At 41.2% G+C, this 20,677-nt stretch overlaps 1 protein-coding gene across 4 annotated transcripts in view; it reads right to left on the reverse strand.

Moving 5' to 3' along the window:
* Window positions 1-20,677, reverse strand: part of LOC135206812 (terminal uridylyltransferase 7-like) — a 294,251-nt gene that overhangs the window by 159,249 nt on the left and 114,325 nt on the right. For all 4 annotated transcript variants that reach the window (XM_064238310.1, XM_064238303.1, XM_064238320.1 and 1 more), the window contains exon 7: window positions 10,230-10,380. In XM_064238310.1, the coding sequence (XP_064094380.1) occupies window positions 10,230-10,380 (151 nt within the window). The remainder of the gene's footprint in view (window positions 1-10,229; window positions 10,381-20,677) is intronic.

A 20,677-nucleotide genomic window follows, 5' to 3' on the forward strand; every position in this document is an offset into this window, starting at 1 on the left:
CAATTCATTTCTGCCCAACATCCATGAGAGGGGAGGAGGGAGGGCTCTGATTTTGTAATTACTTGGTAAGTATAACAAATTTTATTTTTATTTAAGTAACTTACCAAGTAATTACATGGCTGAATCCCAAATTGATAGTGGATGGGATTCAAGGACACATTTACTTTATAAATTCAGAGATAAAAAGGAAATTCTAAAATATAGAAGTCTGCTAGCATTGGTTAAAATGCTTGTTAAACCTTACCTAATAAGAGAGCTGAAGCAGGTAATTATTGCTTCTGGTTGGTGCTCATCTTAACCTGTAGTGGTGCAGCAGTAGTGGGAATTATGTAGATGAAGGAGTATTCCAATATGATATTGTTATTTTACAATAAAGTTTTGTACATACTTACCTGGCAGATATATACTTAGCTTACGTCTCTGACGTCACGACAGAATTCAAAACTCGCGGCAAATGCGACAGGTAGGTCAGGTGATCTACCCCACCCGCCGCTTTCCAGTCATAATTTCTCTTCCACCTGTCTCCTGAGGGGAGGCTGGGAGGGCCATCAATCGTATATATCTGCCAGGTAAGTATGTACAAAACTTTATTGTAAAATAACTATCATTTTTGTACATGAACTTTCCTGCCAGATATATACTTAGCTGATTGACACCCTTGGTGGAGGGAAAAAGACAGAGCTAACAAGGAAAAAGGGGAAACAACATCTGTTGTAGGATACTAACAAACCTTGGTTCTTACCTGATAAGGCTGAAGACTTCATAGTTACTGTCTATTAGTCTGCAAAGCCTGAAGAGCTACAGCGAGGGCGTGACCTACAGCTGAAAAGACTCTTTGGGTCTACCGAAGGGATTTGATATCCACTTACTCAGTAGAATCCAAGTCGGATCATGTCAATGGGGATTCGCCCTCTTAAATGACAGAGCCTGACCACTACCAATGCAGGGAGCTCTAGCACAAACAGATCACCTAACCATTCTAATGTTAGCAATACGAATAGAAAGAGATGCCTACCCGCATCCTCTTTCAAACACCATAAAAACACAACACAAACAATAGGGGAAAAAATTTACAAAGGATATGCTTCAGCTCCCTGCCCCAGCACCGAATCCGCCGATACATACGGGCCTAACGCAAAGCACTTCTCGTAAGTAATCTTGACGTCTCTAAGGTAGTGGTTCGCGAATACTGAATTGCATCTCCAGAATGTTGCTTTCATCAGATTCTGGAGTGACATATTCTTGTTGAAAGCCAAGGACGTCGCAATGGCTCTTACCTCGTGAGCCTTGACTTTCAAAAGCTTGAAGTGATCCTCACCGCAAGCCAAATGTGCTTCCTTCACGAGGCTTCTAATAAAGAAGGACAAAGCATTTTTAGACAATGGTCTACTGGGATCCTTTACAGAGCACCAAAGTCTGTCCTTAATGCCCTTAAGAGACTTCTTCCGCTGGAGGTAGTATCTTAAAGTCCTCACAGGGCAAAGAGTTCTTTCTGGCTCTTCCCCTACCAGGGGAGCTAAGCCTGGAACCTCAAAACTCCTTGGCCAAGGATTTGAGGGGTTCTCGTTCTCAGCTAGAAAAGAAGGAAGGAAGGAACAAATCACGGAATCTCCTTTGAAACCTACTCTTCCTTCTAGAGCATGAAGCTCACTAACTCTTTTGGCAGATGCTAAAGCCAAAAGAAACAAAGCCTTCTTCGTAAGATCCTTGAAAGAAGATGACTGGGGAGGTTCGAACTTCGAGGACCTCAGGAAACGAAGAACCACATCCAGGTTCCAGCTCGGAATTTGAGACGAGGGTTTTTCTTGCAAGTTTCAAAAGATCTTAGCAGATCATGTAGATCTTTGTTGTTGGAGATATCTAAATTCCTGTGCCTAAACACAGCTGCTAACATGCTCCGATATCCTTTGATGGTCGAAACTGCAAGACCGCATTTTTCCCTGAGAAAAACCAGGAAATCTGCGATTTGGGTCACAGAGGTACTGGAGGAGGAAAGCTTCTGGTTTCTGCACCAACGGCGAAAGACGTCCCACTTCGACTGGTAGACACTAAGGGTAGAGGGCCTTCTAGCTGATGCGACAGCCTTCGCTGCCTTAGCTGAAAACCCCTTCGCTCTGACAAGACTTTTGACAGTCGAAAGCCAGTCAGATTGAGAGCGGGGAGGTTTCTGTGATACCTGTCGAAGTGGGGTTGTCTGAGCAGATCTACTCTTTGTGGAAGAGCTCTTGGAAAGTCCACCAGCCATTCCAGTACCTCTGTGAACCAATCTTGGGCCGGCCAGAATGGAGCTACCAGCGTCATCCTTGTCGCTTCCGAGGCTGCAAACTTTCTGAGTGTTTGACTCAGAATCTTGAATGGAGGAAAAGCATAGACGTCCAGACCTCTCCAGTCTAGAAGGAAAGCATCGACTGACACTGCTCCTGGGTCCGAGATCGGGGAGCAGTAGAGGTCTATTCTCTTGTTCTTTGCTGTCGCAAAAAGGTCGATATGAGGTCTGCCCCATAACCTCCACAGGTCCTGGCAAACTTCTGAGTGCAGAGTCCACTCCGAGGGGAGCACCTGATTCCTCCTGCTCAGGAGATCGGCTCTGACATTCCTTTCTCCCTGTACGAACCTGGTGAGGAGAACGATCTTCCTTGCCTGAGACCACAACAGCAAGTCCTTCGCTGTTTCGTACAGGGAGAAAGAGTGTCCCCCCCTGCTTTCTTATGTAAGCCAAGGCTGTGGTTGTTGTCCGAGTTGACCTGAACTATAGCATTTCGGACGTGGGGCTCGAAGGCTTTTAACGCCAACCACACTGCCATCAACTCTTTGTTGTTGATGTGCCAGGACACCTGTTCCCCCTCCCAGGTGCCTGACACTTCTCTTGACCCTAGGGTCGCACCCCAACCCGTCTCCGACGCGTCGGAAAACAATACTTGGTTCGGGTTTGGCATGTACAGAGACAGACCTTCTGCAAATCGGAGAGGATCTGTCCACCACCGAAGGTCCTCTTGATTCCTTTTGATATCCTGAAGGAGAATTCCAGGTCTAGAGAGAGACACCTCTAGTTCCGGTAAAGGAAGAATTGGAGAGGTCTGAGATGCAACCTTCCTAGAGAAACGAATTGCTCCAGCGAGGAAAGTGTCCCCAACAGACTCATCCACTCCCTCGCTGTGCATGCATCTTTCTCTAGGAAGGTCGTTAGTTTCTCTTGGCAACGAGCAATCCTCTCTGGTGACGGATATGCCCGAAAATCCGGAGAAACCATCCGAATCCCCAGATATATCAGCTCTTGACTGGGGATTAATTGTGACTTCTGGAAGTTCACCAGAAGCCCCAACGAACTTGCTAAAGTCAGTGTCTTTTGTAGGTCCTCCAGACATCTTTCTTGTGAGCTTGCTCTGATCAGCCAATCGTCTAGATAGAGAGACAGCCTCACTCCCTCCAAATGTAGCCACTGCGCTACATTCTTCATTAAACCCGTGAAAACTTGAGGGGCTGTCGAAAGGCCGAAGCACAAGGCCCTGAATTGGAAGATCTTCCCTCCCATCATGAATCTCAGAAACTTCCGTGAAGAAGGATGGATAGGCACATGGAAGTAAGCGTCCTGAAGATCTAGGGACACCATCCAGTCCCCTGGACGAAGAGCCGCCAACACTGAAGAAGTTGTCTCCATGGCGAACTTCCTTTTTTCTACGAAGACATTCAGGGCGCTTACATCCAGAACCGGTCTCCATCCTCCTGAGCTCTTGGGAACTAGGAACAGTCTGTTGTAAAAACCCGCAGAATGAGGATCTTTCACTAGTTCTATCGCCTCCTTCTCCAGCATAAGATCTACTGCTAGAGAGAGGGCTTGATTCATGATGGGGTCCTTGTACTTGGCTACCAACTCCCTCGGAGTCGTCGTCAACGGAGGTCTTGATAAGAAGGGAATGAGGTAGCCTTTGCGGACAATCGAGAGTGACCAGTTGTCCGCCCCTTTCTCGGGCCCAGACGTCGGCAAACTTCAGAAGTCTGGCACCCACTGATGTCTGGAGAACTTGAATCCTACTTCTTCCCTCTGATGGATCTAGAGAAGGTCTTCCCTCGTTTAGTGGGTCTAGATCCTCTAGAGGAAGAAGCTCTGGCAGGAGGGACTCCTCGAAAGGGCTCCTGCCTAACTGGAGTCTCTCTCTTGGTTTTAGCTTGGAAAGAAGAGTGAGGCTTCCTGGTAGACTGGGCTAGCATGTCCTGTGTAGCCTTAGCTGAAAGGGCACAAGAAACATCCTGAACGATCTTCTTAGGGAAGAGTTGAGGAGGGAGCTGAGAATACAGGAGAGAGGCTCTCTGAGCATGCGATACTGATTTCGTCAGGAACGAACAGTACACAGATCTCTTCTTGATCACTCCCGCTCCGAAAAGTGAAGCTACTTCACTCGATCCATCCCTCACTGCCTTGTCCATACACGTGAGAACACTGATAAGATCCTCAGGAGAAATGGAATCCGGGGTCTGAGTCTTCTTGGCCAAAACGCCCAAAGACCAGTCTAGGAAGTTAAACACCTCCAGGACTCGGAACATTCCCTTCAACAGGTGGTCAAGCTCATTCATCCCCCATGTCGTCTTAGCAGACATGAGGGCAGAGCGTCGAGAGGAATCCACCAGTGAAAAGAAGTCCGAGTCTGCCGAGGTTGGAAGAACGAGGCCCAAGGGTTCTCCCGATTCATACCAGAATCCTAGTTTCCCAGTAAGCTTAGAAGGAGGGAAAGAGAACACCGTCTTCCCTTTCTCTTCCTTCGAAAGAAGCCACTCACCAAAACCTCTAAGAGCCTTCTTCATAGAGACTGCAGGCTTCATCCTGACACAGGATGAAACCTTCGAAGTTTTCGAAGTCGAAAATAACAAAAGAGGCGAGGGCGGGGCGACAGGAGAAAGGGCGTCTCCGAATTCCTGAAGCAACAGGTCCGTCAAACGCTTGTATGAAGAAACGGAGGAATCTTTAGGAATTTCTTCTTCCGAGGGATCCTGTTCTTCTTCCGCCGAAGATCCTTCACGATCCTTACGATGAAAGGCTGTCTTGTCCTCAGCCGAGAGTCCATCCTTGGAAGAACGTCTGGAAGAACTCTGACATCTAACCGGGGAAATTATAACTTCCGTTGAGCTTCTGCCTGAAAACTCCTTCTTGTCAGGATGAGGGCGTATTCTAGGCTCTTGGCGCCTAACGAACGCAGGGCGAAAATCTGGCGAAGAGCGCCTATCAGGCGAAGAGCGCCTATTAGGCGAAGAGCGCCTATTAGGCGAAAAGCATCTATCAGGCTCCTGGCGCCTGTCTAAAGGAGAGCGGCTGCCTGGCGAAGAGCGCCTGTCATGCGGGAAGCGATTATCAGGCTCTTGGCGCCTGCTGCGAGGAGAGCGAATCTCTGGCGACGAGCGCCTACCAGGCGAGAAGCGTCTGACAGATTCCCGGCGCCTAACCTCGAGGAGAGCGAAAATCGGGAGAGAAGAGCGCCTTGAAGGAGAAGAGCGCCTACCAGGCTCTTGGTGCCTGCTAAGCGAAGGGCGGCTGACAGGAGAAGGGCGGCTGACAGGAGAAGAGCGCCTGTCTACCAAAGTGCGTCTGGTCACAGGAGAGCGAAAGCCTGAAGGAGAGCGGATACCATGAGAAAAAACGCCTACCAGGCTCCTGGCGTCTGCCAGCGGGAGAGATCCTGTCTCGAGACGAGCGCCTGTCAGGAGAGGCTCGTCTACGGGAAGCATGCCCCTTGTCCGACGGAGAAACGATGTCCGCAGGAGAGCGCCTGTCCTTTGAAGAGCGCCTCGTACTACGATCCACTCCTGGAGAGAGGGCGGTTACTGACGAATAGCGTAAGCCTGGAGAAGAGCGCCTGGACTTCTTTACCGGGAGCGAGACGTCCTTCCTACGACCAGAAGTCACAATCAAGGAGTCAGCCAGAGCCGTAATCTGCGCCTGCAGACTAGCCAACACACGTGTAGGAGACTTAACAAAGTCCTTCACGGGAGACGCAGCTCGATCCTTACTAGGAGAGCGAAACTCCAAAGAAATCCTCGGTTTCTTCACATCCAATCCAGGATCTTCCGAAAAAACTTAAGGGCTGGAGGGGAGCGGAAGAAGCCTGCCAGGCTCTCTTCGACGGCCGAGAAGCTTCCGAGGAGCTCCAACCACGTTTGGGCGAAGGAGAAGGCGAAGACGAGAAGCATTGCCGTAAGACTTCTCTCTTGGCGCGATCCAAGGTAGCCTGGGAGCGAACATCAGGCGCTACCGAGGGGACGCCTGACCGGTGGGGGTTCTCCCTAACCTTCCTGCGGCTTTCGACTTTCCTCCTCCACTGGGTCTGGGAGTCTGGAAGAGGTCTAGGCCTAGAAGCATTAGGGAGCCGATCAGACGCACCCTCCACTGCACTGGGATCACTGCACAAATTGCTATCACTCTTACCTTCTAGCACTTTAATTTTCAGCTCCATGCTGCGAATAGTGGCTCTCATAGTGTCCACCTCCGAAGGCGCATCTTCGGGTTCGGTGCAGGAAGCAGGGGCTGAAACTGGTAAAGGCGCTACGTCCACAACAGGGTTATCAACTTCAAACTCGCTAGCGCGAGACCTACTCCTAGATGAAGCTTTCCTAACCTTGTCCTTCTCAAGCTTTCTTACATAAGAAGAAAGCGCCTTCCATTCTTCTTCATTCAAATTACCACATTCATTACAAGGGTTAATAAATGAGCAGTCATTCCCCCTACACCTCATGCATACTGTGTGAGGGTCTACCGCAGCTTTCGGTAGCCTCACCTTACAATCGCTAACAGAACAAACTCTGAACATAGTTGATTTCTTAATTTCTAAATCAGACATAATGAAATTCCAAGAATAATCAAAAGAATAATCCAAAACCGGTCCACAAATCGCAAATGCCAAGCCAAGGAGCAGGTACTTCACCAAAAGTCCGATGAAACAATCCAGGGCGAAAACGAGTAATAATCCAAAATCGAGAGGTATCGACAACAGATGTAGTCGACACCGGCGACAGAAAAATTATGACTGGAAAGGGGGATTGGTTCATACACCTGCCACCCAGCGGCGGGTGGGGTAGATCACCTGACCTACCTGTCGCATTTGCCGCGAGTTTTGAATTCTGTCGTGACGTCAGAGACGTAAGCTAAGTATATATCTGGCAGGAAAGTTCATGTACAAAAAGCTACTATGCATTAGAAGTTATGCAGCTCAAGGAGTCATCCAATGGCTAGCATAACTTGGAAAGGTGCCCTTGCCCTGGGCATGGTACCAACACAGAACCAGCCACACAACACTCAACTACACCAAATCACAAAACCCTCTATCCATCCATGGCCAAGACTGGTGGGTACTCCAAGTACATAGTATCACCAGGCTCCCCAAAAACTCGACAACCTATATTCAAAGTGAAAGAGAGGAAGGATAGATTGTTTGTTTGTATGGTGTTTTTACATTACATGGAACCAGTGGTTATTCAGCAACGGGACCAACGGCTTTACGTGACTTCCGAACCATGTCGAGTGAATTTCTATCACCACATATACACATCTCTAATGCCTCAGTGGAATGCCCGAGAATTGAACTCGTGGCCACAGAGGTGGCAGGCCAAAACCAGAGAGGAAGGATAGAAGCATAGCTCCTATTCCTCCTCCGCCAACACCATGCAAATTACAGACAACAGACCCAGGGTACTGCAGTTCTCATAAACTGTCCGCGGTTATCAGCGATCCAGTTTTATGGCAATTGTCTTGCCAATTTTTTGGCTCCAAAATGTGCCAATTTCTAGTTATCGGCACCAATACATGCCTAACAGACACCATTAAGGGGGCCGGCCGGAACCGCTATATATGGTGGTATAGTCATGAAAAAATTCATGGAGCTTCATATGGCAATTGAGAATACGTATACGAAATATTTCGTCAAAATTCCTCTTACTTTCGTAGTTACAGGGAAATTAGTTAACATAACTCAATAAGCCTAAAACACTGATCCGTACAAGAAAATGCAATATTTCTTCTATTATCGTAAATTTTTATAATTATTGTCAAAGAAATTGGGAGAAATGGCATCTGTAAACATTCCCCGAGTCGAGAAGGAGACTTCAGGCTCAGCTACCAAGTCCAGTCATGAATTAGTGCGATCACAGACATCAAGTAGTCTACACGTTCCATTACACCTCTTGACATTCGCTTGCCTTTACGTATGTTTATGTATGTTTCGGCAAGAATTTCATCATGCCAATGAGGAAAAGACAAGGAAAACATCTCGCTAACATACAGACGAAGAAAAATCGCTCTAGTATTATTACAGAATATCATAATATTCTCGTAGTTAGTGAAGAGAGAGGGTAGGGTTGCTTAGAAACGCCCCTTCTTGCCTGACAGTACACGTCACACTCTGCCCAAGGCTACGATCTTTGAGCAAAGAGATATTCATTTATTATAAATAACAAAGTTTTGGTTTTTTAATACCCAAAATGGAATATGAAATTCATAATAATCATGATTTATTAAATTGTCTTTGTAAAAAAAAAAAAAGAGTACACCTTCGAGTTTCACCTCTGACATTTCTCTTGCATTTATGTTTATTTATCTTTGTTTCGGGCAAGAATTTCATCATGCCAAAGAGGAAAATACAAGGAAAACATCTCGCTAACATACAGAAGAAGAAAATTCGCTGTAATAAGCCGGGTTAGTGAAGGGGGGAGAGAGAATTGCGTAGGAAGGAGTGCCCCAGGCTGCGATATATGAGCAAAGGGATCATCATTTATGATTAAATTATGATAAATAAAATAGTTTTGGTTTATTAATACACAAAAAAGAAATATACATTCATAATAATCATTATTTATTAAAATTGTCTTCATAGAAATACGAAGGAAAACTTTGAACGCCCGTATCTCAAAACTATACTTATTGACCTTCAAAATCTATCTTCTCACTTAGTTTTGAAGCTATAACATTGGAATTTCATATATAACTCAGAAAGACATTATAGAACAATCAAATAGAGCCCTTTTTTTACATTTTTGTTTCGTCTTTTTTTTATAAATTCTTTTCTCCTGATTTATAGGGTTTATTTTTTTACCATATTGAAAAATTCATATCTAGCAAAAAAATGACTTTTAGAAAAAAACTCTCCATTCGATTGGAGGTCTACATCAGGTCTATATATGGTAGTAATCCCAGGTCTTCATATTAAATATCAAGGGAGGAGATAGAATTTGAAAAATGGTTATTTTCGGGATAAATCGCCCTGGCGTCACAAAACCGAAGGTCAGAGGCGAAAATCATATGCTGTTTGGAGATGTCCCAAGTCACCTTATTAAGTGGTATGAATATCAAAGTCCTATCTTTAAAAAATGGCATTAGCCGGCCGGCCCCCTTAACTAGTTATCGGTACCAATAAAAACATTGATTGGAGGAATGATGACAGACATATTATGATTAAAAGCCTATGAGGTGACAACCACTCTAACTTCACGGGTTTTTACTTTAGGTAGTGCCTCAGTGTCCTTATAAGGCAAAGAGTTCTCTCCTCTTCTTCTGGTCCAAGAATTTCCACCAAGTCTGTCCTCTACCATCAATACGAAAGCTTCTTACACACTACATATTGAGTGGGAATCATAAGAAGCTTTCGTTAGCCTAATGTTGCAGCCTTTGCTGCAATGTCGAAAAATAACGCTACTACCGTCAGACATTGTTGTCGTGAGTTTTGTTATCGCGATTCAAACCTAATATAATGTAGGCTTGGGTCCAATAAAACTGTCCTAATGGAATCTAGGCTAACTGGAATAGCACCAACGTTGTCTATGTTAAAGATCATGTCACCGGATGGAGACAGTGAGTAACCAGCCAACGACCAAAATTAAAGCAAATCAAGACTATGCCGTTCTAACAGAACCTAGCTACATGAAAATAGTGTGCACGCTAATAATAATGACAAGTACATCACCAAATGGAGACAAAGCAACCAGGTGGCGACCAAATCCAAAACAAAGATGCATGGAACACAAGTGATGTTCATTCCTTGAGCGGAAGAAGTAAACTGCACTTGTCAGCAGCGTTGTACCTATCCGCATCCGGAAGTGGGCGGGACTTATCAACTACACTTAAACAATAGCACGTTACAGAGAATTTAACATTCTAAAAGCTGCCATGTTAGGGGGTAGAATACAGCTATGTAATTACTTGTTAAGTTACTTATATAAAATCTTGTCTTAAAACACAAAATTATACTTACTTATACAATGAACTTCTTCCAACCAACTCTTTCACTGCTAACAATGCAGTAGAAGGATTTAGGTTATCGTCCATTACAACATCTACGTTAATATTGCTATTTTTTAAACAAAAACCACTTAGTGACGACCCAACCATCTCTAAGTGGCAACCTGCAGAAAATGAGTAAGCTTTGAAAATTCTAATTTATTATATAAAATAAAATATTTCTATACACTCCCATCCCTCAAACACAGCCAACAAACAAAGTTTTCAATGTCCCAGAGAATGCAATTTTTTTTTGTCTCAGACTGAAGATCTGCCAGGATGTTGTAAATTGCAGTAGCCATTGTCACATCAAAGTCCAACGCCCAGATATGTAATACTACAAGACTTAAAAAAATATTTTGAAATGTACATAGAAATATGAAAAATTGGGTTTGTATGAATGAATGTTTGATTTTTTCTGTATGTTATTTTGTTAGATGTTATTAGGTTAAGTAATTTTTAAACAGTAGTTTTTAGGACTTAGCTACTTTACTATATTTTTTATTGTATGTTGTGTTTGTGGGTGATGGACTGTTTAATATAGTCAGTCCTCAGTTATCAGCGTGGGTTCCATTCCTGGAGGGTGCCAATAAGCAAAAACAGCCATTAACCTAAACTTGGTGATATACTGGCACCAATAATCTGGCACCTCTGTTAGGTATGTTAAGGTGCTGATAACCGTAACGCGGCCCGTTATGGCGCTATAAATCGCCAATTTTATGGTGCTGGGTAAGCACCATAAAACCGGATTGCCGATAACCGAGGACAGCCTGTATTCATGTTGGTCTTTTCTTTTTTATTACAGTTTCGTGGATGAGAATGAGTAATAGCTAAGGCTTCCCTTCACCTGTACTCAGTGGTGGAAGCTGAAAAACACACTTTTGCCAGTTGGTTGTGATCCCTTTTTTTTTCTAAGCCCAACAGCAAAGTGGTAACAAGCTGGCCTACAAAATTTCGTGGCTGCTTTTCAACTTATGAATCTGACCTGCAGTTGGCAGCTGAGTTGGGGGAAGACTTTGCTAGAGAGCATTCAGGAACTGGAGTCAAACCTCAAGCAACAACAGGTTGTCATTGAGGATCAACCTTAAGAAATTAAATACTTAAGCGAGCAGAGAGTGGCGTTGGAGGGAGGTCAACGATTCCAGGCTATGCATCTGAGCAGCTGGAAATATCAATTCAGGAACTAGAAAGGAAAAACCAGAGGTTCTCTATAGAAAGGGCTGCTGACAAGAGGAAATCAAAAGTTTATGCAGTATCGTTGCAATATTAGAACTTAGGAATTAAGTTTAGGTTCTTAGGTGGCCAGGGGAATAATAAGTTAGGCTTAGTTAGGTATTAGAGGATAAGTTAAGATTCAGTTGTGTACTTTAATATTAACCCTTAAACGGCGACTGGACATATTTTACGTCGACTAAAATTGTCCGTTGGGTGCTTAATTGACGTACGATACGTCGACGACAAAAAGTTTTTTTAAATATTCTCCAAAAAATAGTTATAGGCCTAGTTTGCGAAAAATTTTAAATCACGCGCCTTGAGGGATGCTGGGAGTTCACAGATCAAACTGTTGTTTTGTTTACAAGCGTTACTCAGGCGCGCATGCATGAATTTCTTTCTTGCACTAAAAAGCATCAGCGACACATCTCAGAAATTCTTTTGTCACTTTGTCGTAATTTTTGCACTGTTTTATACTAGCCGTTACATAGAGTTTTATATATGAAAATGTGTGCAATTTCATGTAGAATACAACAAAAAAATAACCCACGGTTGTAGCTTTTATCAGTTTTGAAATATTTTCATATAAATAACGATGTGCCAAAATTTCTACCTTCGGTCAACTTTGACCGAAATGGTTGAAAAACGCAACTGTAAGCTAAAACTAGTAATATTCTAGTAATATTAAATCATTTACCTTCATTTTGCAACAATCTGGAAGTCTCTAGCACAATATTTTGATTTATGGTAAATTTTTGAAAAACACTTTTTACTTACATCCGCAATGTTGCACCGTTTTATATTAGCCGTTACATAGAGTTTTATATATGAAAATGTGTGCAATTTCATGTAGAATACAACAAAAAACAACCCATAGTTGTAGCTTTTATCAGTTTTGAAATATTTTCATATAAATTACGATAAGTGCCAAAATTTCAACCTTCGGTCAACTTTGATTCGACCGAAATGGTTGAAAAACGCAATTGTAAGCTAAAACTCTTACATTCTAGTAATATTCAATCATTTACCTTCATTTTGCAACAAATTGGAAAACTCTAGCACAATATTTTGATTTATGGTGAATTTTTGAAAAACACGTTTTCCTTACGTCCGTGCGTGGTAACTCTGCCGAAAATCTCAGAAATTCTTTCGTCAGTTTGTCGTAATGTTTGCACCGTTTTATATTAGCCAATACATAAAGTTTTATATATGAAAATGTGTGCAATTTCATGTAGATTACAACAACAAATAACTTTTGGTTGTAGCTTTTATCAGTTTTGAAATATTTTTATATAAATCATGATATAGACAAAATTCGACCTTCGGTCAACTTCGACTCGACCGAAATGGTCAAAAACTGCAATTGTAAGCTAAAACACTTACATTCTAGTAATTCAATCAATTACCTTTATTTGCAATAAATGGGAAGTCTCTAGCACAATATTTCGATTTATGGTGAATTTAAAAAAAAAAAAACTTTTTTTTTTATGTCCGCGCGTTACGAATTCATGCATCATTTTGTGATAATATTTTCTCTATGTTTCTTTGATTGTTTTACAATTTGTTATATACCAAAATCATTGCAATTTAGTGTACAATACAATGAAAAAAATTTACTCATTAGCTTTACTCACAGCGCGATTTGTATACAATTATATATGAAATTTTTTTCACGGTCATATATTCCAATACAGTGGTACCTCGAGATACGAAATTAATCCGTTCTGAGGAGGCCTTCGTATTATGAGTTTTTCGTATCTTGGAACACATTTTACATGTAAAATGACTAATCCGTTCCAAGCCCTCCAAAAACACCCCAGTAAATTATATTTCCAGGCCTAAAACACATGTTCTAGGGTTACAACGCCGATCCGACGGAAGAAATATGACTCCAAAAAGGCAAAATACTGTACATACTTGAGTAATATTCAACTGCATGTAATGTTCAACCCATTTTTACTGCATATATTAGGACTTTAGCATATGTCCCTTAGCAACAAGCCTAGCCTATGTTAGCGATTGCTACTGTAGCCTAGTCTATGATTTTGACATCTAAACCTAAGAAGCTAAAAGCTTAGAATATGCCAATAAAATGTGTAAATAATCAGTATGTACTCATTTCAAATAATTATTAATTAATCATTAACTATAATACACAAACAAACAAAAAAAAAACCTTCCAATCGATTGTTTACATTCAGCTCTTACCCGTCTTACGAGTATGGAATGAGCGCCAAGCAATCATTTTTCCTAGCACACAGTAAGCCATAAATTGCCATTAGTATCTCTCTTCAACTAATGAAACTACCAAACAGTATAATAACCATTCATTTCTATTCTTTATTTTATCTTTACCTAATGGAGATACCGAGTTACTGACAGCTATAATGAAACATACGTATACGTAACGTAATAATAAAACAGAAGAAGAATTCTAAAAAATACGTATTTGTTGGCAGTATGATTTATTTTATAGTTTATGATATCTAATTCACAATTTTTTTATTAAATGTATTGCATGTACTCATTTCAAATAATGATTAAGTAATCATTAACTATAATAAACAAATAAAGCTTCCAAACGTCTGTTTACATCCAGCTCTTACGAGTATCGAACGATCGACAAGCAATCACTTTATACAGTAAGCCATAAATTTTCATTATCTCTCTTCAACTACTGAAACTACCAAACAGTATAATAACCATTCATTTCTATTCTTTATTCTATCTTTACCTAATGTTTTTTTTTTTTTATTAAATGTATTGCATGAACAAGTTTTTCAATTTACAGCAACCTTTTACCAATAGAATACTTAAAGCACAAGGGGTAGATGCTGACCAATAGGAGAGCAAGACCTTATGGGGTGACTAGCATCAGGAACCAATGGGAGAGCGGGAGGATGGTGGCGAGTTTACTCAGTTGGCGGCGCGGGAGTTTTAAAATTGTTCTTGGTGGTCCAGGCGAATCTCGGAACTTTACAGCAACAACCTTTCGTATCTTTAAAACTTTTCGTATGTAGAGCAGTAAAATTTTTCGCATTGGCTTTCGTATCTCGAGTTTTTTGTAAGTAGAGCCTTTCGAATCTCGAGGTACTACTGTATTTATATATGATATTGATATTTTTTTCATTTCTGATGGTTGCATACTAAACTTCAAGCAATGACAAAAAAAGGAGACAAACATTAACTCTTAATCTTAGAAACTAAGCGTTCTGTGATTTTTTGAAAAAAACTTTTTTTTCCACTTTGGCGTTAACTCCCGAACACCGCCGGCATACAAGACACATTTTGGTAAATAGCGGCTCGGCGTTTAAGGGTTAAGCTAATAAATTAGGTTAAGGAGAATCAAAGTTTTATTAAAGAATTCTTTCAAATCTGTTCCCATTAGTATCCTGCTCCATTTGTGTAACTTGAAAAGCCCCCACAGCAACAACAGTAGTTAACCACCTGTACACCAAAATTACAAAGAATACTGGTACCTAATACTAATTACACACATTTCCTGGTTATCGACAGGGGTTCCATTTCAGCAACTTGATGATAGGCGACAACCCCCGATAACCGAAAATTGGCAATTTTCAGCACTTAATGGCACCGATAACTAGTTAATGGTGCCTCTGTTAGGCATGTACTGGCACCGATAACTAGGAATTGGCACATTTTGGAGCAAAAAAATTGGCTGGACTATTGCCATAAAACTGGACTGCTGATAACCGGGGATAGCCTGCATGTAATTAGAATAACTGAAAAGGGACACAAGAACTATGCATATGGGTAGCGAAGTTCAGGAAAAAAAAAAAAAAAAAAAAAAAAAAAAAAAAAAAAAAAAGTCATTTTAACATCAGAACAACCCGTTATTAGCAAATAATACATAACAAGGGGATACCTTACCCTTTTATTAACAAAACAAAATGACAAATTTTTAATCTATAGTAAGTATTTTTCATAGCCAACAAACCCGAGGTCTTAACAGTAGGATAAATCTTCTGGCGCCAGCTGGAAACCAGTTAAAAACAATAAATAAAAATTGAAAATGCAATGAATCTGTGGCATCTGACATCTGATAAGTAGTTGAGGTGGAAGCGAGTCAAGAGACAGTGCTTGAATCCTGTGATGCATTAGCCTTTCTTCCAACACAGGGTGCAACATAAGAGGGGTAGCTAGAGGTGGGCAGTCAATGTTAAAAACTCAGGTTTGTTAGCTTTGAAAAATACAAATTAATGAAAAATTTGTCATTTGTTCATACAAAGAATATACCTTTGGTCTTAATAGTAGCATGGACTCACACTTGGAGGGAGGGGTATGAGAATCCTGAACCGACTGGAGGGTCGGCACACCTGATCATTCTTCTTAGAAATGAAAATTCTAAAGAAGACCTAAGCCTTTGAGATGTTAGATATGTGGAAATCTATTACTCAGACCACTGGGTTCAAATACAATGAAACATGTCCACATTCACTGCATACATGGAAGTCACAAAGAACTATGTATATCTATTCAAACAACAAACCATGTTAGCTACACACAAGAAACGAGTTTGTCACCACTCCTAACTCTCCTTGCTGGAGAGAGTTGAAGCTACTGAGAAGCAGATTTGTATGTTGCATGGAACATTAAAAGTGCTGTAATAGTATGGCTGCAACGCTCACCTGCATCAAGCCAGTTCCAGCGTATGGATGTGTCTATTCTTCACACTGCACTGTAAGTATGAAGAACAGAGAAAAGGGAAAGAAGAGACCAGTCATTTCACTCATTCCCTACTCCACACAATCATCTTAGGCAAGATACAAACTGTCCCACCAGGGGCACTGGATGAGTTACACTTGTTGAACAGCCACCACTGTACCTTAGGAAAAAGTGTCCAAGGATCTGTGGGTAACATCCTTCAGGTGGAAGAAAGTGAAAGTGGTTTGACGCAGTCTGGAACCAGCATTCAAAATCCTATGAACAGATAAATTCTTCTAAAATGCCAGGAAAGAACCTAATCCTCTGGTGTCATGTACTCCTGTATCCATCTAATTGGTGACAGAACTTGACGATGCGGAGTAGGCTTGCCTTATCACCTCATGTATTTAAACAAAAGGGTATCCTAGGACACCTCTTTCTTGACCTGGCTTGTGTTAACATAAAGTCTAAGACACCTAATCTCTAGGTGACGAGTCCTTCAGACAACAACGCAGTGCTTCATGGGTCAAAGCAGAAACTTGAAAGTTACCGATAATAAACTCCACACCATAAGGAACAGAAAAGGAGTCAAAGCTGTCATCGTGAATTGTGGGAATCTGGGTCTTAGCCATGAATTTCGTGCCACATTCAAAAGCTACTGACCCCAACTCATAGTGAGTCTATGTCATAAGCTTGACCCTGGAGCTCTCCAACTCTTCCAAGAAAGCCAAGGTCAGAAGGAAAACTTTCCAAAGTCAGTTTCCTGTAAGACAATTGACGCATGGCCTTGAAGGAGCCTGAGTGGAACTTCTCAGTGCCAGAGTACGGTCACACATAGGAGGTCTGAGTTTCCTAGGTGAACAAGACTGCTCAAAGCTCTTTAACGATACAGAGAATTCTCAGGGCAAACTAATCACAAGTCAGTCCTGTAGCACCTAGTCATTATAAACAGAAAGAATTTCCTCTGTTCTGAAAATATCCAGATCTTGCCTACTGAACAGAAACTCGGAGTGGAGAGAAATCCATTTGATGACACCAATCATAGCAGCAGACAGCTCATCTTGCATACAACTGATTAACCCTTAAACGCCGAAGCGGTAAAAAAAAAAAAAAAAAAAAGTCTCCCATGTGCCAGAGGTGTTTCAGAGTGAGCGCAGAAGCGGAAAATTTTTTTTTTTTCAAAAAATCACAGCGCGCTTAGTTTTCAAGATTAAGAGTTCATTTTTGGCTCCCTTTTTTTGTCATTGGCTGAAGTTTAGTATGCAACCATCAGAAATGAAAAAGATTATCATTATCATATACAGTAAGTCCTCGGGTTACGCCGGTCTCGACTTACGATGTTTCGTGGTTACGAACGCGCCCCCATAAAAATATAAAAAATAATATTTTGCGTCGTTCCGTCTTACGCGGTTTAGCGTCGTAAGCAACGTAAACAAACGCGAACTAGTTCCGGGCGCACGGCGGAAGAATACGCTTTGTGGGGGAGAGGACGGCGTCGCTTCGCTACGCTCATTCCTCGCCCATACGCCATTTTGGTTGTTTACACTGCCTCTCTCTCCCTCGTGTTGTATCGTTTTTGTAACTTTTTGCTCTGCCCCAGTATCTCCAGCACCTTCTGTAGGTTCTGCCTCACCTAAAGACTCACCTGCCCCAACATCTCCAGTAGTATGTTCTGCCTCACCTCAAGAATCACCTGCCTCAGCATCTCCAGTAGTATGTTCTGCCTCACCTCAAGAATCACCTGCCTCAGCATCTCCAGTAGTATGTTCTGCCTCACCTCAAGAATCACCTGCCTCAGCATCTCCAGCAACTTCTGGAGGTTTTTTTTCTCTTCACTAACCTCCCCCAGTCTCTCCAGCACCGCAGCTTCCTCTCCAGCGTGCAAGCCAATCAAATTAATAAAGGTAAGGAATTGTTCTCTCGTTGTTATTGATAGGTATTTACATTAAATCATGTGGTATTTTTCAATGTTCCGACTTACGCTGAAAATCGTGTTACGACGCATCTTAAGAACGGATCAACGTCGTAACTCGAGGACCCCCTGTATAAATAATGCGATATATGATAGCGCAAAAACAAAATTTCATATATAATTGTATTCAAATTGCGCTGTGCGCAAAACGGTTAAAGGTAACAAGTTACATTTTTTTTTTATTGGACACTAAATTACGATCATTTTGGTATATAACACATTGTAAAACGATAAAAGCAACACAGAGAAAATATTATCACAAAATAATGCATGAATTCGTAACGGGCGGACGTAAACAAATATTTTTTTCAAAAATTCACCATAAATCTAAATATTGTCCTAGAGATTTCCAGTTTCTTTCAAAATGAAGACAAATGATTGAATATTACTATACTGTAACAGTATTAGCTTACAAATGCAGTTTTCAACCATATCTGACGAGTTAAAGTTGACCGAATGTCGATTTTTTTTATATATATATTTTTTATATGCAATTATTTCGGAAATAAGAAAAGCTACAAGCTTCAAATATTTTTCGTTTTATTCTACATAAAATTGTGCACATTTTCATATATAAAACTCTATGAAATGCTTAATATGAAACTGAGCAAATATTCCAAGAATATGACGTACGCATTTCGGAGATTTGTGGCGGAGAATCCGCGCGCGGAGGGAAGGAGTTTTTTTTTTTTTAAATTCACCATAAAACTAAATATTGTGCTAGAGACTTCGAATTTGTTTCAAGATGAAGATAAATGACTGAATATTACTAGACAGTAAGAGTTTTAGCTTACAATTGCATTTTTCTACCATTTCGGTAGAGTCAAAGTTGACCGAACGTGGTTTTTTATCTATTTATCGTGATTTATATGCAAATATTTTGAAAATGATAAAAGCTACAACCTTCAATTATTTTTTGTTGTATTCTACATGAAATTGCGCACATTTTCATAAATAAAACTTTATGTAACGGCTAATTTAAAATGGTGCAAACATTACCACAATCGCACGTATGATTTTTTCGGAAGAGTTACCGCGCGGACGTAAAGAAAATGTTATTTTTTTCATAAATTCACCATAAATCGAAATATTGTGCTAGACTTCCAATTTGTTGCAAAATGAAGGTAAATGTTGAATATTACTAGAATATAAGTGTTTTAGCTTACAATTGCGTTTTTCGACCATTTTGGTAGAGTCAAAGTTGACCAAAGGTTGAAAATTTGTCATCATTTTTTATATGAAAATATTTCAAAATTGATAAAAGCTACAACCATGGGTTGTTTTTAGTTGTATTGTGCATGAAATTGCGCACATTTCCATATATAAAACTTTATATAACGGCTAATTTTAAAATGGTGCAAACATTATCACAATCGCATGTATGATTTTTTTCGAAAGAGTTACCGTGCGGACGTAAGGAAAAAGTTTTTTCATAAATTCACCATAAATCGAAATATTGTGCTAGAGACTTTCAATTAGTTGCAAAATTAAGGTAAATGATTGAATATTACTAAAATATAAGAGTTTTAGCTTACAATTGTGTTTTTTTACCATTTCGGTAGAGTCAAAGTTGACCGAAGGTTGAAATTTTGGTACTTATCATTATTTATATAAAAATATCTCAAAACTGATAAAAGCTACAATCATGAGTATTTTTTTGTTGTATTCTACATAAAAATTCGCACATTTTCATATATAATACTCCATGTAACGGCTAATTTAAAATGGTACAAAAATTATGTCAAAGTGACGAAATAATTTCAGAGATGTGTCACAGATACTTTTTAATACGGCAAGAAAGAAATTCGCGCTTGCGTGCCTGCGTAACGATTGTAAACAAAACAACACCTCGATCCGTGAACTCCCAGCATCCCCCAAGGCACGTGATTCAAAAGTTTTCGGCTGGTAGGCCTATAAGTATTTTTCCGCAAATTTTTAAAAAAAATTTTTTTGAGTCGACGTATGGTACGTCCATTCGGCATACGGGAGACATTTTGACTCGACGTTTAATACGTCCATTCGGCGTTTAAGGGTTAAGATCCTCTGAAGTAGCCTTACATCTGAATCATTGCAGTAGCCTTACATCTGAATTATTGCACCGCAAGAAAGATCTCTCGCTCAAGAGATACTGGACAGACTTGAGACACTGAATGGTGGTACCTCTTCAAACAAGACCGGAGAAGAATGTTGTGCTAAGGCAGGATCTCTCTCAGCCACCCAGCTTGGGGCCACAAGGAGCTACTAGGGTCATCCTAAGACTTTAGAGCCTGACAATGGGAGTTCCTCTTCAGTTACCACCTCCAGATCTGCTCCTACACTCGGATGCCTCCTCCGAAAGTTGGGATGCTCATCGCAAAGAGCTCCTGGTCTCGGGCATGGAGTGCACAGAAGTAAGCAACTCACCATCAACGTGTTGGAGTTGAAGGCAGCTTTCCTGGGTCTTCAGGAGATTCGGCACTCCATCGTTCAACCTCCCAGAATATTCCCAGTATACAGATGGGAGTCCTCCACCCCAACGAACAGATCTGGGACCATGAACAGTAGACCTCTGGCTTCCTGTTGAATAGTGTGTG

This window comes from Macrobrachium nipponense, chromosome 11 (assembly GCF_015104395.2).
Source record: "Macrobrachium nipponense isolate FS-2020 chromosome 11, ASM1510439v2, whole genome shotgun sequence".
Taxonomy (NCBI): Eukaryota; Metazoa; Arthropoda; class Malacostraca; order Decapoda; family Palaemonidae; genus Macrobrachium; species Macrobrachium nipponense.